The sequence below is a fragment of the Schistocerca piceifrons genome, chromosome 4, assembly GCF_021461385.2.
Source record: "Schistocerca piceifrons isolate TAMUIC-IGC-003096 chromosome 4, iqSchPice1.1, whole genome shotgun sequence".
Lineage (NCBI taxonomy): Eukaryota > Metazoa > Arthropoda > Insecta > Orthoptera > Acrididae > Schistocerca > Schistocerca piceifrons.
In genome coordinates this window covers 82001108-82024252 of record NC_060141.1, presented here as the reverse complement: position 1 = coordinate 82024252, position 23145 = coordinate 82001108, and the positions used below count along the sequence as shown (strand labels likewise).

At 41.8% G+C, this 23145-nt stretch overlaps 1 protein-coding gene and 1 non-coding gene across 2 annotated transcripts; one reads left to right on the top strand and one right to left on the bottom strand.

Moving 5' to 3' along the window:
• The first annotated feature begins 1983 nt into the window (after window positions 1-1983).
• LOC124795613 lies at window positions 1984-3039 on the top strand. The gene has a single exon (XM_047259685.1). It carries the CDS (start codon window positions 1984-1986, stop codon window positions 3037-3039), a length of 1056 nt encoding a protein of 351 aa, XP_047115641.1.
• A 17644-nt stretch (window positions 3040-20683) lies between these two features.
• Trnas-cga lies at window positions 20684-20758 on the bottom strand. The gene has a single exon. It is a non-coding gene; the product is annotated as a tRNA-Ser (tRNA).
• Between the last annotated feature and the right edge of the window lie 2387 nt (window positions 20759-23145).

Genomic DNA, 23145 nt, shown 5'->3' with positions numbered 1-23145 from the left:
ACTATTGGGCAACGAATAATCCACGATGGCTGCGACAAGTGGAACACCAGCGATCTTGGCGGGTTAATGTATGGTGCGGCATTGTGGGAGGAAGGATAATTGGCCTTCATTTTATCGATGGCAATCTAAATAGTACAATGTATGCTGATTTCCTACGTAATGTTCTAGCGATGTTACTACAAGATGTTTCACTGCATGACAGAATGTCGATGTACTTCCAACATGATGGATGTCCGGCACAAAGCTCGCTTGCGGTTGAAGCGGTATTGAATAGCATATTTCATGACAGGTAGTTGTAGCCGCAGGAACAAGCCAAGTCTAATTGCAGTACCTTAAGAATAGTACGTAGGACGAAGTTAAAACTGTAGCGCTGGACGCCAGGCGTGGCAGAAGGGTCAGCCGAGGCGGCACTCGAGCTGCAGGGCAGCTGGGTGCTTTGATAAGAAAGTAAACAGCCGGTAGATACAAACGAAGGTCTGTGCAGGGACTCATGATAAGCATTCAATTAAGAATATCAACAGTAAGCATTCCTGGCTAGAGAGAGAGGTCTGGGAGTGGAGAGAGAAAGAAAGAGGGCCCTTGGTGGGGACCGCACTACGTCATGAGGAGCCAATGAAGGGCTCAGGACGCAGTGCGTGACCATATAGGGAGAGGCGCCTCTGCCCCTCCACTCAGCCTCTGAAGAACAATAGCAACAACAATGTTTTAACGATACCAAATAAGGACACGTTGCCTTCGACGCTACGTCAGGCCAAGCGCTGGCGGGGTCGAAGGGGAAACGCTAACAAAACCCGAGAGCACGCCGCTCTGGGGGCTTGTCTTGTTGTGTCGGGTCTTGTCTGGTGAGGGCGAAGAGTTAGGTAGCAGCAGCCGACTTGGGCTGGGGAACGGGCTGTAGGCAGGCAGCCGGAGATAGTCGCTGGAGAGCGTCAGGGCGTAGCCGCGGGACTCTAACGTAGGGTGTTAGGAAACATTGCAGACCTTCTAGTAGGCAGTCGGAACGGTGGAGTCAGTCACCGTCTCTGTGTTAGACTTGGCCTTCCTGTGAGTGCAACCACCGTCAGATAGGGCGATTTGTATTCACTTAGAATAAACTGCAATTTATTAAAGTTATCACGACTTTAATTTCTATCACCTTCCTAGCCTTGTGAAAACCAGGGATTTCTACATCTTAGCCAGATCAAAAGTCTCCCTCTCATTACGGTCAACCGGCTAAAATCCCATCCACGAACCGTGTCGCCCAATCCCCCGCAATACCCACGCTTGGGACGCGACATAAATAAAAACTTTTTGGTGCCAGGTGTGGGGTTATCACAAAGGCGCATAGGCAAATAGGAGGCAGGGACATTAGATTTTGCTACAGCGACTGTGGCAATTGGCAGGAAGTTGTGGCGACTCGCAACTTTCAGCATTAATAGCACCAGTACGTTAGAGTCCAGAAAGGTAGTCCTCGCGGGTGCAGGGCGACGCAGGACAGCGGCAGCGCGACGCAGAGCGACGAGGCACAGAGGTGCCTAAGCAGCCAGCGTTCGAGTCCGAGGGTCCGGGCCGAGCAGCAGCAGAAGCGGCAGCAGCCGTAGCAGCGGCAGCCGAGGAGAGCGACGGGGTCGGCACAGCCCAGCAGAGCGGCGGCCGGCGCATCGCAGCAGCGCGGGACAGCGCGGGCGCAGAGACAGCGCGGAGCAGCACGGAACAGCGCGGACAGCGCGGGCACGAAGAGAGCGCGGAGGAGCGCGGAACAGCGCGGGACAGCGCGGGCGCAGAGACAGCGCGGAGCAGCGCGGAACAGCGCGGGACAGCGCGGGCACAAGGAGAGCGCGAAGCAGCGCAGGACGACGCGAGCCAACAGAGCAGACGGCGCACCACAAAAGAAGCGGTAATTGTAAAACTGTATTAAGAATATTGTATTTTGTTGTGTAAAGTGTTAACTTAGTTAAGATGCCCCTAAATAATGAAGTTGCGTCATCCTCCACTAGTGGTAAGATGTCAGTGAAAGAGGCCCTATGTATTGTGTCGAAAGTGTTCGAAGGGAACAAGAAGGATTTAAGAGAATTTATCGAAAATGTCGATGCAGCTTTTGAATTAGTAAAGCCTGAGGAACACGAAACATTATTGAAGTTCGTTAAAGCAAAGATAACCGGTGAGGCCAGGTCGAGATTGCAGGTGCGTGAACGCACAGGTACGTGGCAAGAGGTGAAACACGTTTTAGAAGAAAATTATGCCAGTAAGCGCACTATAGACTACTACGCATGTAAAATTTTCCAAGCCAGACAGGGACAAGGGGAACCGATAGCAATGTGGGCAAGCAGAATTGATGAAATGCAGAGAGACTTTCTCGAAGCGGTAAATAGAGTTACGGCCAGAGAAAACTTGAAAGGTGCAATAGAACTAGTTGACTCCTTAGGAAGAGCGTGTTTTATACAGGGTTTAAGTAATGACAGAATACAAACAATAGTGAGAAGTAGAGGCGATGAAATCACGTTGGCAGCAGCAGTGGAGTTGGCACTGCAGGAGGAGAGTGCGATATTGTCCATGAGAGAGCGGGGACTAGCCCCGAGGGTAACGTACACTCCAAATAAGGAAGCTGTAAAAAACGCGAGAGAAAGTAAAGAGTTGAGATGTTTCAATTGTGGGCTGAGAGGTCACATAGCGAGCAAGTGTAGGAAAAGCAGGCTAGAGCATAGAGTACGAGCCATGACGGGTAAAGAATTTACAAACTTTTGCTATGGGTGTGACAAGCCGGGACACACAGACATGGAATGCAGGGTGCAGTTAAGGAAAGTTCACCCGATAGATGTAAGGGAATTCAGAGAAAATCACAGAGAAACCGATGGAGGGTTAGGAGAGTGGAGATGTCCACAGTGTAATTTACCAGGGAACTGCGGAGTTCCGTGCACAAGAGTAAAAGATGTTGCGTGCTTTAAGTGTAAGCGGCAGGGCCACTACGCGAAAGACTGCCACGAAGGGCCCTGGCACGCCTGGAGAAAAGGCAGGGTGCCAGTATCGAGCAAAACAGGAAAGGTAGTACAGGGAAACTAAGAGGCGGCAAGGCTGAGCAGTCGGGCCTTGTTGCAATAGGTAAACCCATAGTGAGGGTAATCGACTGTGCAACAGAAAACGACGTGGTAATGTTGTACTGCGTAGAACTAAAGAAGTACTTAAAGTTGCTAATAGACACAGGAGCACAATTGTGTTTGTTAAAGAGGACGAGCATTCCGGTAAAGAGTAGGCTGGGAATCAATGAAACAGAAAAGCTTCGGTTAAAAGGTGTAACGAGTGAAGCCGTTAGCACAATAGGCACGGTACAAATAAACTTAAGTATAGACGGATCTGAAGAGGTGAAACAGAAATTTCACGTGTACGGTAGAGGTTTAGACATTCCGTACGACGGATTGATAGGAAGAAATTTCTTAACACAGCATAGAGCTAAGCTGGACTATGCGGGTAAAATAATAAGACTAAAAGGGCGAGATATACCCTTAGTAGTAGAGGAAGAACCGAAGGGACAAGAGATAGAAGCAGATTCAGAAATAGGCGGGGAGATAGGGCCCCGGGAAGAAAGAATAATGTTGTTGAAAGTGGACGGAAAGGTACCACGGGGAATCGAAAGAGAAATGGTCATACCGAGACAGGAGATTGCACAAGGGGTACATGTACCTGAGTCCTTAGTAAAAGTGCGAAATGGGAAATGCATTGTAAGTGCATTAAACGTGTCAGAGGACAGAGTTCGACTAGGAAATGTCAGATTAATAACGGAAGAGTTAGAAAGAATAGCGAAAGTACGCGAAGTAAAATGTAGCACTGAAGCAGTAGGTAAGACGGAAAGTCGTGCTAGTGTGTTGCGAAGGCAACTCAGAATGGATCATTTGAATGTCGAAGAAAAGAGCGCTCTAGCAGAGGTCTGCACGGAGTACGGAGATGTATTTCATCTACCAGGGGACAAACTGTCCTATACTTCTGCAGTGAAACATAGAATACCGATTGCGCCGGAACACGCGGGGAAGGTAGTGAACGCTAGACCGTACAGAATCCCTGAAGCGCAAAAAGAAGTGCTAAAAGAGCAAATAGAACAGATGCTCAAGGATGACATAATTGTCGAAAGCAAGAACGCATGGAATGCACCGTTACTGTTAGTTCCAAAGAAGTTGGATGCAAGTGGCAAGCAGAAATGGAGAATAGTAGTGGACTACCGACAATTAGACATCACGGTAGGCGATTTCCACTTCCGAACATCTCCGATATCCTGGATCAATTAGCCAAGTACTTCTCGACGCTTGACCTTGCAAGCGGGTACCATCAAATATTGACGGACGAGAAGGACAGAGAGAAAACGGCATTCAGCTCAAACTATCAGCATTACGAATACAAAAGAATGCCGATGGGACTGAAAGGAGCCCCAGGATGTTTCCAGAGACTAATGAACACAGTATTGGCAGGTTTACAAGGTGTTAAATGTTTTGTCTATTTGGACGACATAGTATGTTATGGGAAAAACCTGCAGGAGCATAACGAAAAACTCCGGGAAATATTTGACAGGTTGCGAGAGCACAATTTGAAGTTGCAACCGGACAAGTGTGAATTTCTGAGGAAGGAGGTAATCTTCCTAGGTCATTGTATCACGGACAAGGGAATATCACCGGATATGGCAAAGGTGGAGAAGGTGAAGTTCTTCCCACAGCCGAGAACAACAAAAGAACTAAAAGGGTTTCTAGGATTGATAGGGTACTATCGACGTTTCATAGCAAATTTCAGCAAAATTGCGAAACCTCTCTATGAACTCTTAAAGAAAGGAGTAGAATACCAATGGGGAGAACGACAGAAGAATGCGTTCGAGGAACTGAAAGAGAAATTAGTGAATCCTCCGTTACTTCAGTATCCCGACTTTACGAAACCGTTTATAATCACAACGGATGCGAGTAACGCAGCGTTGGGAGCCGTGTTATCGCAAGGGAAAAAGATTGGCGAAGACTTGCCGATTGCATATCCATCCAGAGCACTGAACAAAGCAGAACTGAACTATAGTACAACGGAAAAAGAGTTGTTGGCTATAGTGTACGCGGTAAAGCAGTTTAGACCATACGTGTATGGCCGAAAGTTCACAGTGGTGACAGACCATAAGCCACTAACATGGATATTTAGTGTGAAGGATCCGAGTTCGAGGCTCCTAAAGTGGAGACTGAAGCTCGAAGAGTACGACTACGAGGTAGTATATAAGCCAGGGAGGCTGAACAGTAATGCGGACGCGTTAAGCCGGATAAGGCAGGAAGGAAAGGAAGAGATAAGTTTAAAGCGAAATGTGGAGGCAGAAAGAACCTCAGTAGCACAAGAAAAGGCGGAACAGAGTTCCGTAAACGTGCGGCAAGCGCAAGTGTCAGGCGAAATAGACCAGAAGACAAATAGTAATGAGGAAATTAGCCCCGAAGAAAAGGAAAGTATATTAAAGGAGATGCACGATAATCCATTGGGAGGGCACCAGGGAATGCATAGGACATTCGAGAGGATAAAAGCGTACAAGCAGTGGCGCGGAATGAAGCGGGACATTGAAAATTATATTAGGAAGTGTCCATCATGTCAAAAGAACAAAAACACACAAATGAAAACAAGGATGCCTTTAGAAATTACAGACACAGCTGAAACAGTATTTGAAAAATGTGCAATGGATATAGTGGGTCCACTAGATGTATCTAGTACAGGAAAAAAGTACATGCTAACATTCCAAGACGATCTGAGTAAATTCACAGTAGCAGTCCCTATTGACAAGCAAGACGCTGAAACTGTAGCAGAAGCATTTGTAGAAAATATAGTATTAAGGTATGGGATTCCATCAGTTTTATTAACAGATCAAGGATCAAATTTTCTGAGCGATGTGTTTAAAAGTGTATGTAAATTGTTGAAGGTAAAACGTATAAATACTACAGCGTACCACCCTGAGTCAAATGGTGCTCTAGAAAGGAACCATAGAACGATTGTAGAATATCTCAGACACTTTGTAACAGGAGATCAAAGTTCATGGGACAAATGGGTGCCGTATGCAATTTTTGTGTTCAACACTACACCACACAGCAGCACAGGTTATACACCATTCAAGTTAATGTACGGAAGAAAGGTTAACATACCAGGAGTACTGCAGCAAGAAACACCGCAGGTAAGTTACGATTATGATTCGTATGTAAATAAGCTAAGAGCACGAATGCAGGAAGCCCATAGAGTGGCTAAAGATTCTATTATAAGGAGTAAGATAATCAGTAAAGGACAGTATGATTTGAAACAGAATCCAAAAGAATTTAATGTAGGGGACAAGGTGTTATTACACGACGAATCAGTGAGACGTGGAAGATCTCGGAAACTAGATTCGCAATGGAGAGGTCCATTTGAAGTGTTAAAAGTGGAAGGTCCTAACGTAGTCATAAGAGTTAAGAGAAATAAGGAAACAAAAGTACATGCCAACAGGCTGAAACAGTTCTTTTAAAATTTCAGGTATGGCATTCAAGTGGCAGGTGGTGCAACTCATCATAGTGGTAGCAACATACAGCTTCGTTGCATCAGGATACGAAACGAACGAATTCAAAGTAACCTCAATACCAAGATCGTCAGGACTGTATTACGATCACGTAGGACAAATAGAGATATACAGTACCACATGGAGAATAGTCACATATGTTAACTTAGATGTAATAACAGAAAGATTTCAAAAAGCAGAGAGGTACGGTAAGGCAGCGGTACAGAGGTGCCGTGACACATTGAAACAACTAAACGTTGGATTAATAGAATGTAGAGTATTAGATCAGCAAGTTACACATCACGTAGAAAAGATTACAGGGTTACAGCAACTCGTACAGCAACTCACAAAACACGAAACCAGAAGAAAGAGAGGAGTATTCAACTTCGTCGGACAGGTAAGTAAGATACTGTTCGGGACATTGGACGAAGCAGACGCAGCATACTATAAGGAAAGAATAGATGCTATGGAAAAGAACTCTGAAGGGTTGCTGAGGTTAACTAAGGAACAAGTGGCAGTGGTAAGGGCCACGTTAGCAGGAGTAAACAGAACAGTATATACACTAGAATCAAACGAACACATTCTAAGAACAGGCATGCAGAGACTAGAGAGGTTCATGAAGGAATACGTAAAGGAGACAGATATAGGTTTCAAACGAGTAGCAACTTTTGCCACTGTAACGGAACAAGTATTACAATTAGCGGCAGTGTTTGGTCAAATCGAAGAAGAGTACGAGCAAATGATAAATGCCATTGTAAATGCTCAAAAGGGAATACTTCAGCCTCACATCATTAATCCAGTGCAAGTTGTGAAGTATCTAAGTTTAATCCGAGACGAATTAAAAGACGTGAAGTTTCCTGTTCCTCTCGCGGAGTCGTCAGGCTACCTCTTGTTAAGAATAATCGATCTAGATGTTTTTATTTCCGGTAGCATACTAGGGTACGTAATTAATATCCCTTTAATAGACAATAATAATTTCAATTTGTACAGAGTTCTTCCATTACCAAAGGAGATCCCAAATATGAAAGGGAGGTACATATACATACAGCCAGAGAAAGAATTTCTACTGATAGATGAATCCAAAAGGCAGTACGCGAAACTTTCTGCGGATGATTTAAAATGTAAAGAATTGAGTAAGAACAAAAAACTGTGCAGACAGTCATTCGCATTGCTATCGACATTCGACCATGAGGAATGCGAAGCCAAGTTATTACAACCGGTAAGAGAAATTCCGGAAGATTGTGTGCGAAAAATAGTCGCACTGAATCAGAGCCTTTGGACCCATCTAAACAGTAACGAATGGCTATATGTAGCTCCTAAGGAAGAAGGACTGACAGTATTATGTGGAAAAGAACCCCCGAAGGATTTATTAATGAAAGGGGTAGGAAAGATAAGTTTTTATAGCAAATGTAAAGGGTATGGAACGAGAGTGTTCATACAAACAGATAGAGTAATTCATAGTAACGTAACAAAGAAGGATATAATACCTCAAATTAATTTAGAATTTGACTGTTGTGTAGTAAACGAAGAAAAGAAGAATGTCTCAATGTTAACGCTAGATTTACCACTAGAACAGGTAGTAACACAATTAGACGACTTGAAAGTCGCTGGGAAAAGGTTGGACGATGTCCAGCGGATGGCCGAAAGGCAGGAGGAGGAGCTAAAATACTCCAGATACTTTACCCATTACTCAGTAACTACATACGTAGCTATAGCAATAGTCATTGTTATTGTAATAACATGTTGTTGTAAAAATTGTAAATGCTGTAAGGAATGCTTCAAAAGTTTATGGAAGTACTTTGACGATAATAACTGTTGTGGAAAAGTATGTATAAGAAACACTATAGTAAATCAATATCCAGAGACTAGCTTAAGCAGAAGGCAAGCTAATAAAGACACTGAAGAGGTAGTAATATACGAAAGATGTGGGAAAAACCACGAAGATTCAGTTCTGTTCAGAAACAGACGTTAAGTCAAATCAAAAGGTAAAATATATTAGAGGTGTCTTATGAAAAGGTGTAATCAATTTTAGTGTTTTGTCCATTATGGAAACTGTATGTATTTGTTGAATGAAAATGGTATTTTGTATCAATGTTTCAAAAAGGAACCTTGATTGTAATTGTATCAATGACTTGGAAAAAGAAAAGGTGTACCTTGATAAATGTATGTTTGATAAATAATTGTTGTAGCAATGAATTGAAAAAAAAAAGGAGAGAAGAAAAGTGTATCTTGATAAATGTATGTATAAAATGATTGTGTCTCACAAAGAACTTAATGGTATTAAGTGTATACGAAAGATAAAGAAACATATGAAGTGTTGATGTAACAAAGAAAATGTAATCAAATAAAATGAGAGAATCACAATTGACGGTACTCTGAGGAGTAACGCCAATTTCCCTGGCGGGGGAGGTGTTGTAACCGCAGGAACAAGCCAAGTCTAATTGCAGTACCTTAAGAATAGTACGTAGGACGAAGTTAAAACTGTAGCGCTGGACGCCAGGCGTGGCAGAAGGGTCAGCCGAGGCGGCACTCGAGCTGCAGGGCAGCTGGGTGCTTTGATAAGAAAGTAAACAGCCGGTGGATACAAACGAAGGTCTGTGCAGGGACTCATGATAAGCATTCAATTAAGAATATCAACAGTAAGCATTCCTGGCTAGAGAGAGAGGTCTGGGAGTGGAGAGAGAAAGAAAGAGGGCCCTTGGTGGGGACCGCACTACGTCATGAGGAGCCAATGAAGGGCTCAGGACGCAGTGCGTGACCATATAGGGAGAGGCGCCTCTGCCCCTCCACTCAGCCTCTGAAGAACAATAGCAACAACAATGTTTTAACGATACCAAATAAGGACACGTTGCCTTCGACGCTACGTCAGGCCAAGCGCTGGCGGGGTCGAAGGGGAAACGCTAACAAAACCCGAGAGCACGCCGCTCTGGGGGCTTGTCTTGTTGTGTCGGGTCTTGTCTGGTGAGGGCGAAGAGTTAGGTAGCAGCAGCCGACTTGGGCTGGGGAACGGGCTGTAGGCAGGCAGCCGGAGATAGTCGCTGGAGAGCGTCAGGGCGTAGCCGCGGGACTCTAACGTAGGGTGTTAGGAAACATTGCAGACCTTCTAGTAGGCAGTCGGAACGGTGGAGTCAGCCACCGTCTCTGTGTTAGACTTGGCCTTCCTGTGAGTGCAACCACCGTCAGATAGGGCGATTTGTATTCACTTAGAATAAACTGCAATTTATTAAAGTTATCACGACTTTAATTTCTATCACCTTCCTAGCCTTGTGAAAACCAGGGATTTCTACATCTTAGCCAGATCAAAAGTCTCCCTCTCATTACGGTCAACCGGCTAAAATCCCATCCACGAACCGTGTCGCCCAATCCCTCGCAATACCCACGCTTGGGACGCGACAAGGTGGATTGGTCGTCGAAGCACCACACCATGGCCCGGGCGTTCACCGGACCCGACGTCCCCGGATTTCTTTCTGTGGGGAAAGTTGAAGGATATTTGCTATCGTGATCCACCGACAACGCCTGACAACATGCGTCAGCGCATTGTCAATGCATGTGCGAACATTACGGAAGGCGAACTACTCGTTGTTGAGAGGAATGTCGTTACACTTATTGCCAAATGCACTGAGGTTCACGGACATCATTTTGAGCATTTATTGCATTAATGTGGTATTTAAAGGTAATCACGCTGTAACAGCATGCGTTTTCAGAAATGATAAGTGCACAAAGGTACATGTATCACATTGAAACAACCGAAATAAAATGTTCAAACGTACCTACGTTCTGTATTTTAATTTAAAAACCTAGCTATTACCAACTATTCGTCTAAAATTGTGAGCCATATGTTTGTGACTACGACAGCGCCAGCTATCACAAAGCGAAAAAAATGGTCCAACTAAAACATTCATATTTCCTTACGTACTACACGAATATGTAATAAAAAATAGGGGTTCCTATTTCAAAAATCGCAGTTGATAACCGTTTGACCTATGGCAGCGCCATCTAGCGTGCCAACCATAGCGCCATCTGGTTTCTGCCTTCGAGGTAGACAAGTTTCGTTTTTTGTAGTATTTTCGTTTGACGCTTATTTCGTGAGATATTTGGTCTGGTCACGATCAATGGAACACCCTGTCTACTGGAATATTTCTGGTATCTCAACTGCAGATTTTTCAGTGCTCATTTAACCTTAGGACTCTGTATCTCAGACTGAACAAAAATGGACTTTTACCACTATTGAAATAAGCCCTTCATATATCGTCGCTTTAACACATCCCATACGATCCTGTTAACGAAGGAAAGAAATTGATACTATGTAGCGTGTTCGATATCTGTAATTTTCGTTATTTTAGACAACGAGCTATTATTTACTAAAAGCCGCGCGGGATTAGCCGAGCGGTCTGAGGCGCTGTAGTCAGGGACTGTGCGGCTGGTCACGGCGGAGGTTCGAGTCCTCCCATGGGCATGGGTGTGTGTGTTTGTCCTTAGAATAATTTAGGTTAAGTAGTGTGTAAGCTTAGGGACTTGTGACCTTAGCAGTCAAGTCCATAAGATTTCACACACATTTAAACATTTTTCAACTTACTAAAAGAAAGAAGAATAAACGCAACAGCCTATTTCAGGGATTAAAATACGGTATGGGAAATACTGTCCGTGCACAGCAGAAGGGATTTGCTGGCAGAATATATCGCCGCTTTAACACATCAAATATGAGTCGTGTAATGAAAGAGAAGAAAAAAATTATTACTTTGTAAAGTATTAGAAATCGGTAGTTTTCCTCTGGGAAAGTAATGTATAGCAACAAATGTTTACAAAACGCGCTATTACTTACCAAAAGAAAGAGGAATAAACGCAGCAGCATATTTCAATAATTTTAATTTGGAGTGGGAAATATCGTCTTTGCAGAGAAGAAGGAATTTTCTAGTAGAATACAGGGTGTCCCAGCTATCTTGTCCACCCAAAATATCTCTGGAACAATAACAGCTATTGGAAAACGACTTTTACCGCTATCAATGTAGAGCTGGGGCCCATGAATGTACATATTTGGAAACATTCTAAAACGAAAACATATGTGTTTTTTAACACAAACTTAAGTTTTTTAAATCGACCTATATTTTTTCTTCAGCAATCCATAGCATGACAAAGCAAATACACAATGGCGTTGATTGCATCGCAATATTCCCGTTACATCCCGAGATATTGAGACGCGAAGTTGACGCTTGAAGCACCCGACATGCGCTGCTAGCGCACGTCCTGAGGCTCAGGCGTGAACCCCATGCTGCCCGTAATCGCATCCTGTACACCCAAAATAAGGTTAATTAATGCGTTATATGACCCATTGTGCCTGTCGCGCAGGGCCTGGCTCTACCTAGTCAAGTGTTCAACGTAGTTCCCACTACTGCCACAGTTACCACTTCGCCTTGTTTATGATTTGCGACCCATGCAAACTCCTGTACTCCACCACCCTCCGAGCATCCCATTTGTTGTTGCTTTGGCGTGCAGTACACCGCTTGCCAGTGCATCAGAGTAATCTAGTGACGGCACGGAGGTAGTACACATTGTGAATAAACGTTGTGTTGTGGAACTTATACTGTACAGTATAATGTACACACATGAAGATATGGTAGAAATGCTGCTGATCTATGGATAATGTACGTTGACGGGAAATACGTTATGAGATTGCTTGTTTGTTGATAGTACTGTTAGCGAACATTATGATTATTAAGTTAATATGTCTGTTTTCTACCCTACTCTACATACCTGTACTGTACCCTGTTGTAGGTGGACGAAATGCTGTTCAGGCAGAACGACTGTACAGAAGACGATTCCCTGACAAGCCATCGCCTTCGCGCCGGATGTTTGGTCGCCTCACATATCGTCTACGTGAAACGGGAAGCTTAAATCCAAGACCTCGACATGTCCTAGAGTACGCACAGATGAACGTGCTGAAGTTACTGTGCTCGCTACCATAGCTGTGAATCCTCAAATCAGCACACGTCAAATTGAACGTGAAGCTGGTGTGTCGAAATCAAGTGCACAGCGTATTCTTAAACGTCATAAATTTCATCCTTACCATGTTCATTTGCACCAGGATATTCATGGAAATGACTTCTGCAATAGGGTAACATTTTGTCGATGGGCTCAGCAAAAACTTCTGACTAATCCAAATTTTTTTGCAGATGTTCTCTTTACCGACGAGGCATCATTCTCCAACAAAGGAATTGTCAATATGAGGAATATGCATTATTGGTCCGCAGACAATCCAAAATGGCTCCGTCAGGTACAGCGTCAACGTCCGTGGAAAGTTAATGTTTGGTGTGGGATTATTGGAGATACCATTATCGGACCTTTCTTCATAAATGGCATCCAAAATGGCAGACAATACTCCAGATTTATACGACACAATCTTCCTGTTCTCTTTGACACCGTACCTCTGAACCGGAGAATGGTCATGTGGTATCAGCATGACGGATGCCCTGCACATAACGCCTTACGAGTACGACGACTTCCGAACCGTAAGTTCCCTGGTAGGTGGATTGGACGAGGTGGCCCAATTAGGTGGCCTGCCCGATCTCCGGACCTTACACCGCTGGATTATTTTCTTTGGGGAGCAGGGAAGGATGCTGTTTACCAACATGAACCAACTATACCAGAGGACATGAAGCAACGCATTATTGATGCTTGTACAGCCATCAAAGAGGAAACAGTAGCACGAAGTAGGGCATCCTTCATCCGCAGAGTGACCCTATGTATGCAAGCCAATGGGCATCACTTTGAGCATGAGATGTGAACGCTATGTTTAGTATGTAGTGCTGGTATCACAGTGGAAGTTTCTGCAAAGGGCCATTTTACCCAGTGATGTTAAGAAACATTTGTTTGCAACAATTTGTCATTTAACGCATTAGATAAACATAACATTGATAATTATGTGATGATAAAACTAATTGGTTAAACATGTTTACATTCATCTTTTATGCCCTACCTGAACTTCCCAAATCAAAACATTTTTACCTAAACAACGGTAAAACTTTTAGTCCACTTGCTCGTTTCACTAAAACCACCAACATGAATTTTACTATTACGAGTGAATGATTAACTGTCACTTGCGCTAGATCTACAGTAAAGTAAAGTTTTAACGTTGAACGGCATTAGCTTTTTAGTAACGGATTAACGATAAGCGAAGTTAACTTTGTGACTAACGTTGTGATACACAAACATGTTACAGAACTGCATCACCCATAGCCTATGGGATAAATACCTGCTGGAATGTACGACGTTAATGCAGGATGGCAGCAGACCGTATTATTCGTTTCGGACCTCTTGATAAGTATGGAAGTGTGATTACGCATGTCAATCACATCGCGATTACGGGCAGCATGGGGTTCACGCCTGAGCCCAGGACGTGCGCTAGCAGCGCATGTCGGGTGCTTCAAGCGTCAACTTCGCGTCTCAATATCTCAGGATGTAATGGGAATACTGCGATGCAATCAACGCCATTGTGTATGTGATTTGTCATGCTATGGATTGCTGAAGAAAAAATATAGGAGGTCCATTTAAAAAAAAACATATGCTTGTGTTAAAAAAAACACATATGCTTTCGTTTTAGAATGTTTCCAAATATGTACATTCATGGGCCCCAGCCCTACATTGATACCGGTGAAAGTCGTTTTCCAATAGCTGTTATTGTTCCAGAGATATTTTGGGTGGACAAGATAGCTGGGACAACCTGTATATCGTCGCTTTAACACGTCCCACAAATGAAAGGAAAGAAAAAAATTAATGCTATGTAGCTTTCGATATCTGTAATTTTCATTTGAAGATGTATTGTATAATAAAAAAAGTTTAAAAAACGAGCTATTACTTACCAAAATAAAGAATATGCGCAGCAGCCTATTTCAGGTTTTTTTTTTTTTTTTTGGGAAATATCGTCTGTGCACAGTACAAGGGGTTTGCTGGTAGAATATGTTGTCCCTTTAACACGTTCCATATGAGCCTCCTAATAAGAAGAAGAAGAAATATTTTAATACTACGTAGGGTATTGGAAATGTTCCACATTGATTTCTGCTGTTATTTCACGTGTGTTGGTTGTTTATTAGCACAGAAAACATTACGCAAACGCCGCTGCTCTGCCACTGCCGTCATCCATGGGGAGAGGTAATGCCTAAAATTTGGTATTCTCGGCATACTCCTGAGACTGTGGTTCATACAATATCGCATTTCCTAACGACGTCCCATGCTTCTACCCACAACTACCATTCCGCGTTCGAAATCTGTTAATTCCCGTCGTGCGGTCATAAACACATCTGCGATATTGATTTACTTGGCTGCTTTTCACTACGTCTGCTGTAAAGATAAGAGCATCTATGTTTTCTGATAACTTGCAGAATAGAGATAATATTAAGAAGCTCTTCTACGTACGTCAGGTCACTTACAAGAAGTTTTTGCTAGAATTGTTATCGGGAGATACTGCGAACGAACCCTGTTTGTAACAATCAGCGAACAGCAGCGCTCCGAACACTTTAAGAGTCACTAATTTTTCAGGGAAGTTCAGGTATGGACTCCGCTGTGTCTGCATTAAAAGATTCAGTATGGCATATAACACAGATCAGATATATCTGAACATCTTTTAAGAATATTTGTATGGGTCATTGGACAATTACCAACAAAAAATGGCGACTGAGTCAGAATAATTAACAAGAGCAGGCAGAGTAGGCAGTTCTGGTGGTTCTAGCGGAGAATTTGGGGGCCAATGCTTCTTGCCTTGCAGTCCACAAGTCGACGTAAAAAACTCAATTGCAGCCACACATTAACACATGCCGCCACGTAAATATTCACCAAAACGGAGCCATAAAACGCGCGTATGAGACTTTACGCAACCTATTAAGAAATATTTTACCTTTATTGCGTGTAGTGCCAAGGCAATGGAGGTCATGAGTACCGAGCAATTCTTTTTCAGTTTCCAGTGAAATACACTATTATTCACGATAACACTCAACGGTATATTCAAATCATAAAGCGAATAATAGTCGGATTGATTAAACGCGTTTCAGATAAGGCGTTTCACGTAACTATAGCACCAGTTAAGTGTTAAACTAAACGGGCAGAAGGCCTTCTGTTCAATCACCAGAATGTTTACAGATTATGATCATTAGCTTCGCGCAAAATAAATTATAAACCTAAAACTGATCAGGAACTTACTATAGCTTTACTGTATTAATAACGCACAGCTAGTTTGTTATCTGTTAGAAGCCACTGACAACAAACATAAATGCTATTTCAGTTACCGTACAGATTTTGCCCATAAGTGATCATGATGGAAATCACTTGCGTGGAGCCTGTAGCTGGTGGCCGAGCGGTTCTAGGCGCTTCAGTCTGGAACCGCGCGACCGCTACGGTCGCAGGTTCGAATCCTGCCTCGGGCATGGATGTGTGTGATGTCCTTAGGTTAGTTAGGTTTAACTCGTTGTAAGTTCTAGGGGACTGATGACCTCAGATGTTAAGTCCTATAGTGCTCAGAGCTATTTGAACGAACTTGAGTGGAAGTGACAGAACAATAGAAACGGTGTGCGCCATGCGCACATATATGTTAACGTATCTAATACAAAAACAACAAATTTAGCGAAAGCATTTCCTTATATTCCCGAACAAGAGACATCTCAAATTTTCGTGACTATCTCTGAGCACAATAAGTACTAACTACGCGTTAGTCTCATATTGCGCTATGAAAGTTGAATTTCTCAAACCTTTAGGACGACAAACTTTCTGCTGGCTGCTGGGAACCGAAAATAAGATCCTCTGATACAGATCTCTTTTGTAGAAACCGGGAGTTTCGAATTCGCCTTGTATCTAACTGTCGAAGGCAGATCAAGCAAGCATATATCGTAAAGCGACAGCTGTTCCTTTATTCTCGTACACGCCATTCAGAGAGTAATTATTTGTCGCGGGTAAACAGTAAGAGAGTAAATAAACATGGCGAGAAAATAATCTCGCAGCGAACGTGACGTATCGATCGTCCAGAATTTTGAGACGAGCCCAAAATAAAATATATAAACTGATATAATGTACTGTTCTGCAAATAGCAACTCCAGCTGCCATAGTCCTCCGTAAACCTGTATGTTTACAGAAAAAATCCCCCAATGATTTCCAGTGACTGATAAGACACTGTTTATAAAGATCTATTATTCAGTATTCTAACTGGTGACCTTCTTATGAGGGATTCTTTCGGGGACCAAATTATGTACAGTGTTTCGCATGTTATTTATTTATTTATTTATTGTTCCGTGGGATCACATTAAGGAGAAGTCTCCATGGTCATGGAACGAGTCAATACATGAAATTATAACACGATTGTAGAAACAGATAAAATGAAATATAAGAAACATATTCAGGTGACAAGTCGTAAGTTTAAATAAAGAAAATCAACAATGTAACACTGGAATTTGCTTAATTTTTTAGCTCTTCCAGGAGCTCCTCGACAGAATAGAAGGAGCGAGCCATGAGAAAACTCTTCAGTTTAGACTTAAAAGTGTTTGGGCTACTGCTAAGGTTTTTGAGTTCTTGTGGTAGCTTATTGAAAATGGATGCAGCAGAATACTGCACTCCTTTCTGCACAAGAGTCAAGGAAGTGCATTCCACATGCAGATTTGATTTCTGCCTAGTATTAACTGAGTGAAAGCTGCTAACTCTTGGGAATAAGCTAATATTGCTAACAACAAACGACATTAAAGAAAATATATACTGTGAGGGCAATGTCAAAATTCCGAGACTATTGAATAGGGGTCGACAAGAGGTTTTCGAACTAAACACCACACATAGCTCGAACAGCCGGTTTTTGAGCCAAAAATACCCTTTTTGAATGAGAAGAATTAACCCCCAAAAAAATACCATATGACATAAGCGTATGAAAATATGCAAAGTAGACTACTTTTCGTGTTGAAATGTCACTTATTTCAGATACTGTTCTAATAGTAAATAAAGCAGCATTTAGTTTCTGAACAAGATCCTGAACACGGGCTTTCCACAACAGCTTACTATCTATCCGAACGCCTAGGAACTTGAACTGTTCCGTCTCGCTTATAATATGCCCATTCTGTCTGATCAAAATATCAGTGGGAGTTAGAAACTGTAAAAACTGAGATTTAGCATCAAATTATAAGCCACAAACTTATTTCATGAACTACATTATTTGATAATGTTTCAATGTTACACACAAGATCCTTCACTACCAAGCTGGTGTCATCAGCAAACAGAAATATTTTTGAATCACCTGTAATACTAGAAGGCATATCATTTATATAAATAAGAAACAGCAGTGGCCCCAGCACCGACCCTTGGGGAACACCCCACCTAACAGTGCCCCATTGGGACTGAACATCAGTACCACTCTCAATATTGCGGAGACTTACCTTCTGCTTTCTGTTCTTAGAGTAAGAGGCGACCCAATTGTAAGCTACTCCCCTTATTCCACAGTGGTGCGACTTCTGCAGTAATATTTTGTGGTCAACACAGTCAAAAGCCTTCGTTAAATCAAAGAAAACACCTAACGTTCGCAAACTTTAATTTAATCCGTCCAAAACACAGAGAAAAGAGAATATAGCATTTTCAGTTGTTAAGCCATTTCTAAAACCAAACTGTACATCTGACAGCAAATTATGTGAATTTAAATGCTCCAGTAACCTTGTATATACAACCCTCTCGATAACTTTAGCAAACACCGATGGCATAGAAATAGGTCTATAATTGTCAACATTATACCTGTCTCCCTTTTTATACAGTGGCTTCACTACTGAGTACTTTAATCAGTCAGGAAACCGACCACTCCTAAAGGAAAAGTTTCAGATATGGCTAAGTACTGGGCTAACATACGTAGAACAATACTTTAGTATTCTGCTAGATACCCCGTCATATCCATGAGAGTTCTTGGTCTTTAGTGATTTAATTATTAACTCAATCTCACTCTTGTCAGTATCATGGAGGAGCATTTCAGGTAACAGTCTTGGAACACTTTTTTCTACGAGCGCTATATGATTCCCTGTTGGGGCTAGGTTTCTATTTAGTTCATCTGCTATATTCAGAAAGTGATTATTAAATACTGTACATATATGTGACTTATCAATAACACGGACATTCCCACTACGCACTGATTCTATATCCTCGACCTGTCTCTGCCGACTGACCGTATGGTTTTAATTTTATCCTGAGACTTAGCTATTCTATCTGCATACCACATACTTTTTGCCATCCTAATAACATTTTTGAGCACCTTACAATACTGTTTGTAATGGGCTGCTGCATTTAGATCGTGACCGTTTCTAACGTCTTGATATAATTGCCACTTTGTTCTACAAAATATTCTTATCACTTTAGTCAGCCATCCAGGCTGCCTGTTTGTGCTAGCACCCTGTTTTGAACGTTCTAACGGAAAGCAACGTTCAAAGAGCACGAGAAAAGTCTTGAGGAAAGCATTATATTTATCGTCTACTGTATCAGCACTATAAACATCTTGCCACTCTTGTTCCTTGATAAGGTTTACAAAGGTCTCTACAGCAACTGGATCAACTTTCCTAAAAAGTTGATAACTATATTTAACATGTGTTGCAACACAAAAATTTTTTAGAGTTAAATTTGTGCATCATGATCTGAAAGGCCGTTCACCTTTTTGCTAACAGAATGCCCTTCTAGTAATGAGGAATGAACAAAAATATGTTTCGTATGTTGGTATCAGAAGTGCTTCAATTGACCCACAACTGGAAAGCATTTCAAAGAACGTTAATTCAGAATTGCGGAACACACGTGCAGTAGATTTTGGCACTAAGATTGACTAAGGAGTCGCTCTTTCGCTTGCTCTATGGAGTTAATCTTCACTGGAATTGATTGCACATTATAGAGCAGCGAACTCAGCCTCTTCGTTACCACTATTCAGTAGCTGTTACGGTCAGTTTATTCAACTCATTTGGAGACTGCTTCATGCATGTGTGCCCTATACGATAACAGTACTTGAGACGAGGATACAGAACAAGGAACTTGACAGTTTATAAAATGTTTGTAACTTCCGTCTTGTTGTTTTACATTGAGTATGTTAAACACCTCGTAATTCTATTTTTTAGTTTTATTATGTTTGAAATGGATTTATGGTCAATAAGTTGCCTTAGCTTAAAGTATGTTCTTACTCCGTAGCTCGAGGTCTACATTCCATTTAATTTTTTTAAATCGCTACATATCCAAGTACGTAAGTTTAGCAATCACTTGCCTTGATTACGTGAAGATCTTTCCTATATGCCTCTCAAAACATATACTTAATGACTGAGCCCCTAATGCCTTTTAGCTAAAGTTTTACAGTGTTTAAAGAATGTTACTCATCACTACCACTATTATATACATATGTTGTCAATATTCCTTAAAGCGAAATTTGGGTTCATGGTTGGTTATGTTATTTATTCCCCTCCTCTTTTTCATGATACTAGCATTACTGACAAACTGAGGTTCTAATTAAGCACTTAATGACATTTTATTTACAAATAAATGTTTCTTTTAAATATTGTCGATATTAGACAGTAATTGTTGACTACTCTAACTCTGATGCGTATGAATCCAGAGTGACATTTCCACCCGTTTCTGTACTTTAGCTTGCTTCAATGTTACTGACGCGAATTCCATTACGTTTATAATATTATTGACGTTTGTTTATATACATTTCATCAGGTGTCTGCAATGAATATGATACTACATAACATTAGGGTTTTATGGTGTTTTCTGCCTTGTATTGTAACATCTGTGTTATAATATTTTTGGTGATTACAACTTCGTTTTCTGATCACATATGAAACTGTCCAAAGATGTTTACCAAAGATAATCTAGTCCTCTACATTAGCAAGTAGCTTGGCATCCAGATATTTTTATACTGTATGATGGAAATTCTTTTTAAAGCTCTTTGACCAACCTTTCAATATTTTGTACAATGTAACACTTATCGTCCTGATCTTTTCTCCAGTACTGCTCTGTGTACCTTTAGTATTCGTATGATTGCTTCTAAAACCCCTGTGTCGTATATTGATATGTATGACATGTCTTACACATTATTTAAATAATGACAAATGTAGTGCGGTGGGTTAAACTATTCTAACCCTGAATGAGATTTTTCACTCTGCAGCGGAGTGTGCGCTGATATGAAACTTCCTGGCAGATTAAAACTGTGTGCCGGACCGAGACTCGAACTCGGGACCTTTGCCTTTCGCGGGCAACTGCTCTACCAACTGAGCTACCCAAGCAGGAGAGCTTCTGTAAAGTTTGGAAGGTAGGAGGCGAAGTACAGGCGGAAGTACGGCTGTGAGGACGGGGCGTAAGTCGTGCTTGGGTAGCTCGGTTGGTAGAGCACTTGCCCGCGAAAGGCAAAGGTCCCGACTTCGAGTCTCGGTCCGGCACACAGTTTTAATCTGGAAGGAAGTTTTATTTTAACCCTGTAAGTATTCATGTTTTATTTATTTATTTTTTTGTACTCCTTTGAGAAAGAACTGTTAACATTTCATATATACTGCATATAATTATTTCTGTCTTTGGATAGTATCCGTGAAGATGGTCCAAGACTGAAACCGATTGATAATTGGTTTTAAAATAAAAACAACTAATGGTCAAACATGTATTTTATGTAGAACTTGACATTGCTGCAGCTTGGAATTTATAGCTGGCAGATTGTCATACCGCTAGCAGTACATGCACGTAAAAGAACTGTGTATTTTACTTTATTTTTGTTGGAATCCACATTAGTCATAACTGAAATTTTTTATGATTTGTTTATCCAATGGCACCTCAATAAGTTTAAATGATACCATAGTGGCGATCTTCTACGGGCTCTTATTGATTTCTTGTCCTTTACGCTCAGAGTATGCGCTCTGTTGCAGTTAGCTGACGTCTGCATACATCCTCCGCAAGCCACCGTACGGTGCGTGACGGAGGGTATCTTATACCACTAGCAATTGTTTCCTTTCCTGCTCCACTCGCAAACGGCGCGATGAAAATCGACTGTCTGTATGCTCCCGTACGATCTCTAGCTTCCTCTAATCTTATCTTCACGGTCCTTACTCTAAATGTACGTTGGCGGTAGTAGAATCGTTTTGTAGTCACCCTCAAATGCCGATTCTCTAAATTTTGTCAATAAGGCTCCTCGAAAAGAACATCGCCTTCGCTCCAGCGATTCCAGTTTGAGTTCCCGAAGCATCTCCATAATACTCTCTCGTTGTTCGAGCCTACCGGTAACAAATCTAGCGACCCGCCTGTGAATTTCTTCGATGTCTTCCTTTAATCCGACCTGCTGCAAATCCCAAACACTCGAATGCACTCGCCAGTGTGTCGCAATAGTGTCCTATATTTTGTCTCCTTCATTGATGAACTACACTTTCCTCAAATTCTGCCAATAAACCGAAGTCGACCATTCGCCTTCCTTACTACGATCCTTACATCCACAATACATTTTATATTGCTTTACAACGTTACGCCTAGACATTTAAGACGTGACTTTGTCAAGCTGCACACTATTAATGCTGTACTCGAACATTCAACAAGAACGAGAAATAACACGGATACGAAAAAAGAAAAACTTTAATATTTGGAATGAAAACCGTGCTGCACATAACAAGAATCTAATGATAGTATTTGTTTTCCTTTTGCTGGTGCCAAATGAACTGTCCACAAGAAAAGAACAGCGGTTTCTTGTCAGTGGGCACAGCTTCCTTACCTGTGACTACTAGTTTGCCTTGATCGTGAGAAGGAAGTTAGTGACGAAGGCATTTGCACCTAGTGACCTATGCAAAACGCTCGACGACGCTAAGGGTGTTAAATCTTTTATAGTAATTGATTAGCTCAACAAAAAAAAGAGTGAACATTTCAAAAGCAGTCAGCATCAAATAAGATTCATCGACGTACAAAATATGGCAGTAACAGAACGTTACACCGACCAGAAAGGGTCCTTAAGGTAAAACCCTTTAAAAAAGGGAAAAATGCAAGAATCGTTCAATCTGCTCTCCTCGAATCTAGCTTCTCAATAAACTCAATTACAGATAAAACGAAGAAAGATTTAAAGTCTATGATCTCTTACGTGTAAAGGAATGAGCATAAAGAATATTGTACGCAGATGTGTGGAGAGGGACTGAGAACATATCACCTAGACTAATCTGATGGGACTTAGCACCTTTCGTTAAGTATGATGCTTTAATTGCCTTCATCATCAAACAGTTGAATGGAATGGACAGTGTCTTGAAAGGAGGATATAAGATGAACATCAACAAAAGCAAAACGAGGATAATGGAATGTAGTCGAATTACGTCGGGTGATGCTGAGGGAATTAGATTAGGAAATTAGACACTTAAAGTAGTAAAGGAGTTTTGCTATTTGGGGAGCAAAATAACTGATGATGGTCGAAGTAGAGAGGATATAAAATGTAGACTGGCAATGGCAAGGAAAGCGTTTCTGAAGAAGAGAAATTTGTTAACATCGAGTATAGATTTAAGTGTCAGGAAGTCATTTCTGAAAGTATTTATATGGAGTGTAGCCATGTATGGAAGTGAAACATGGACGAAAAATAGTTTGGACAAGAAGAGAATGGAAGCTTTCGAAATGTGGTGCTACAGAAGAATGCTGAAGATTAGATGGGTAGACCACAT

Coding starts and splice junctions, on each gene's coding strand:
- LOC124795613 (XM_047259685.1), top strand. CDS start 1,984: ATGTCAGTGAAAGAGGCCCTATGTATTGTGTCGAAAGTGTTCGAAGGG.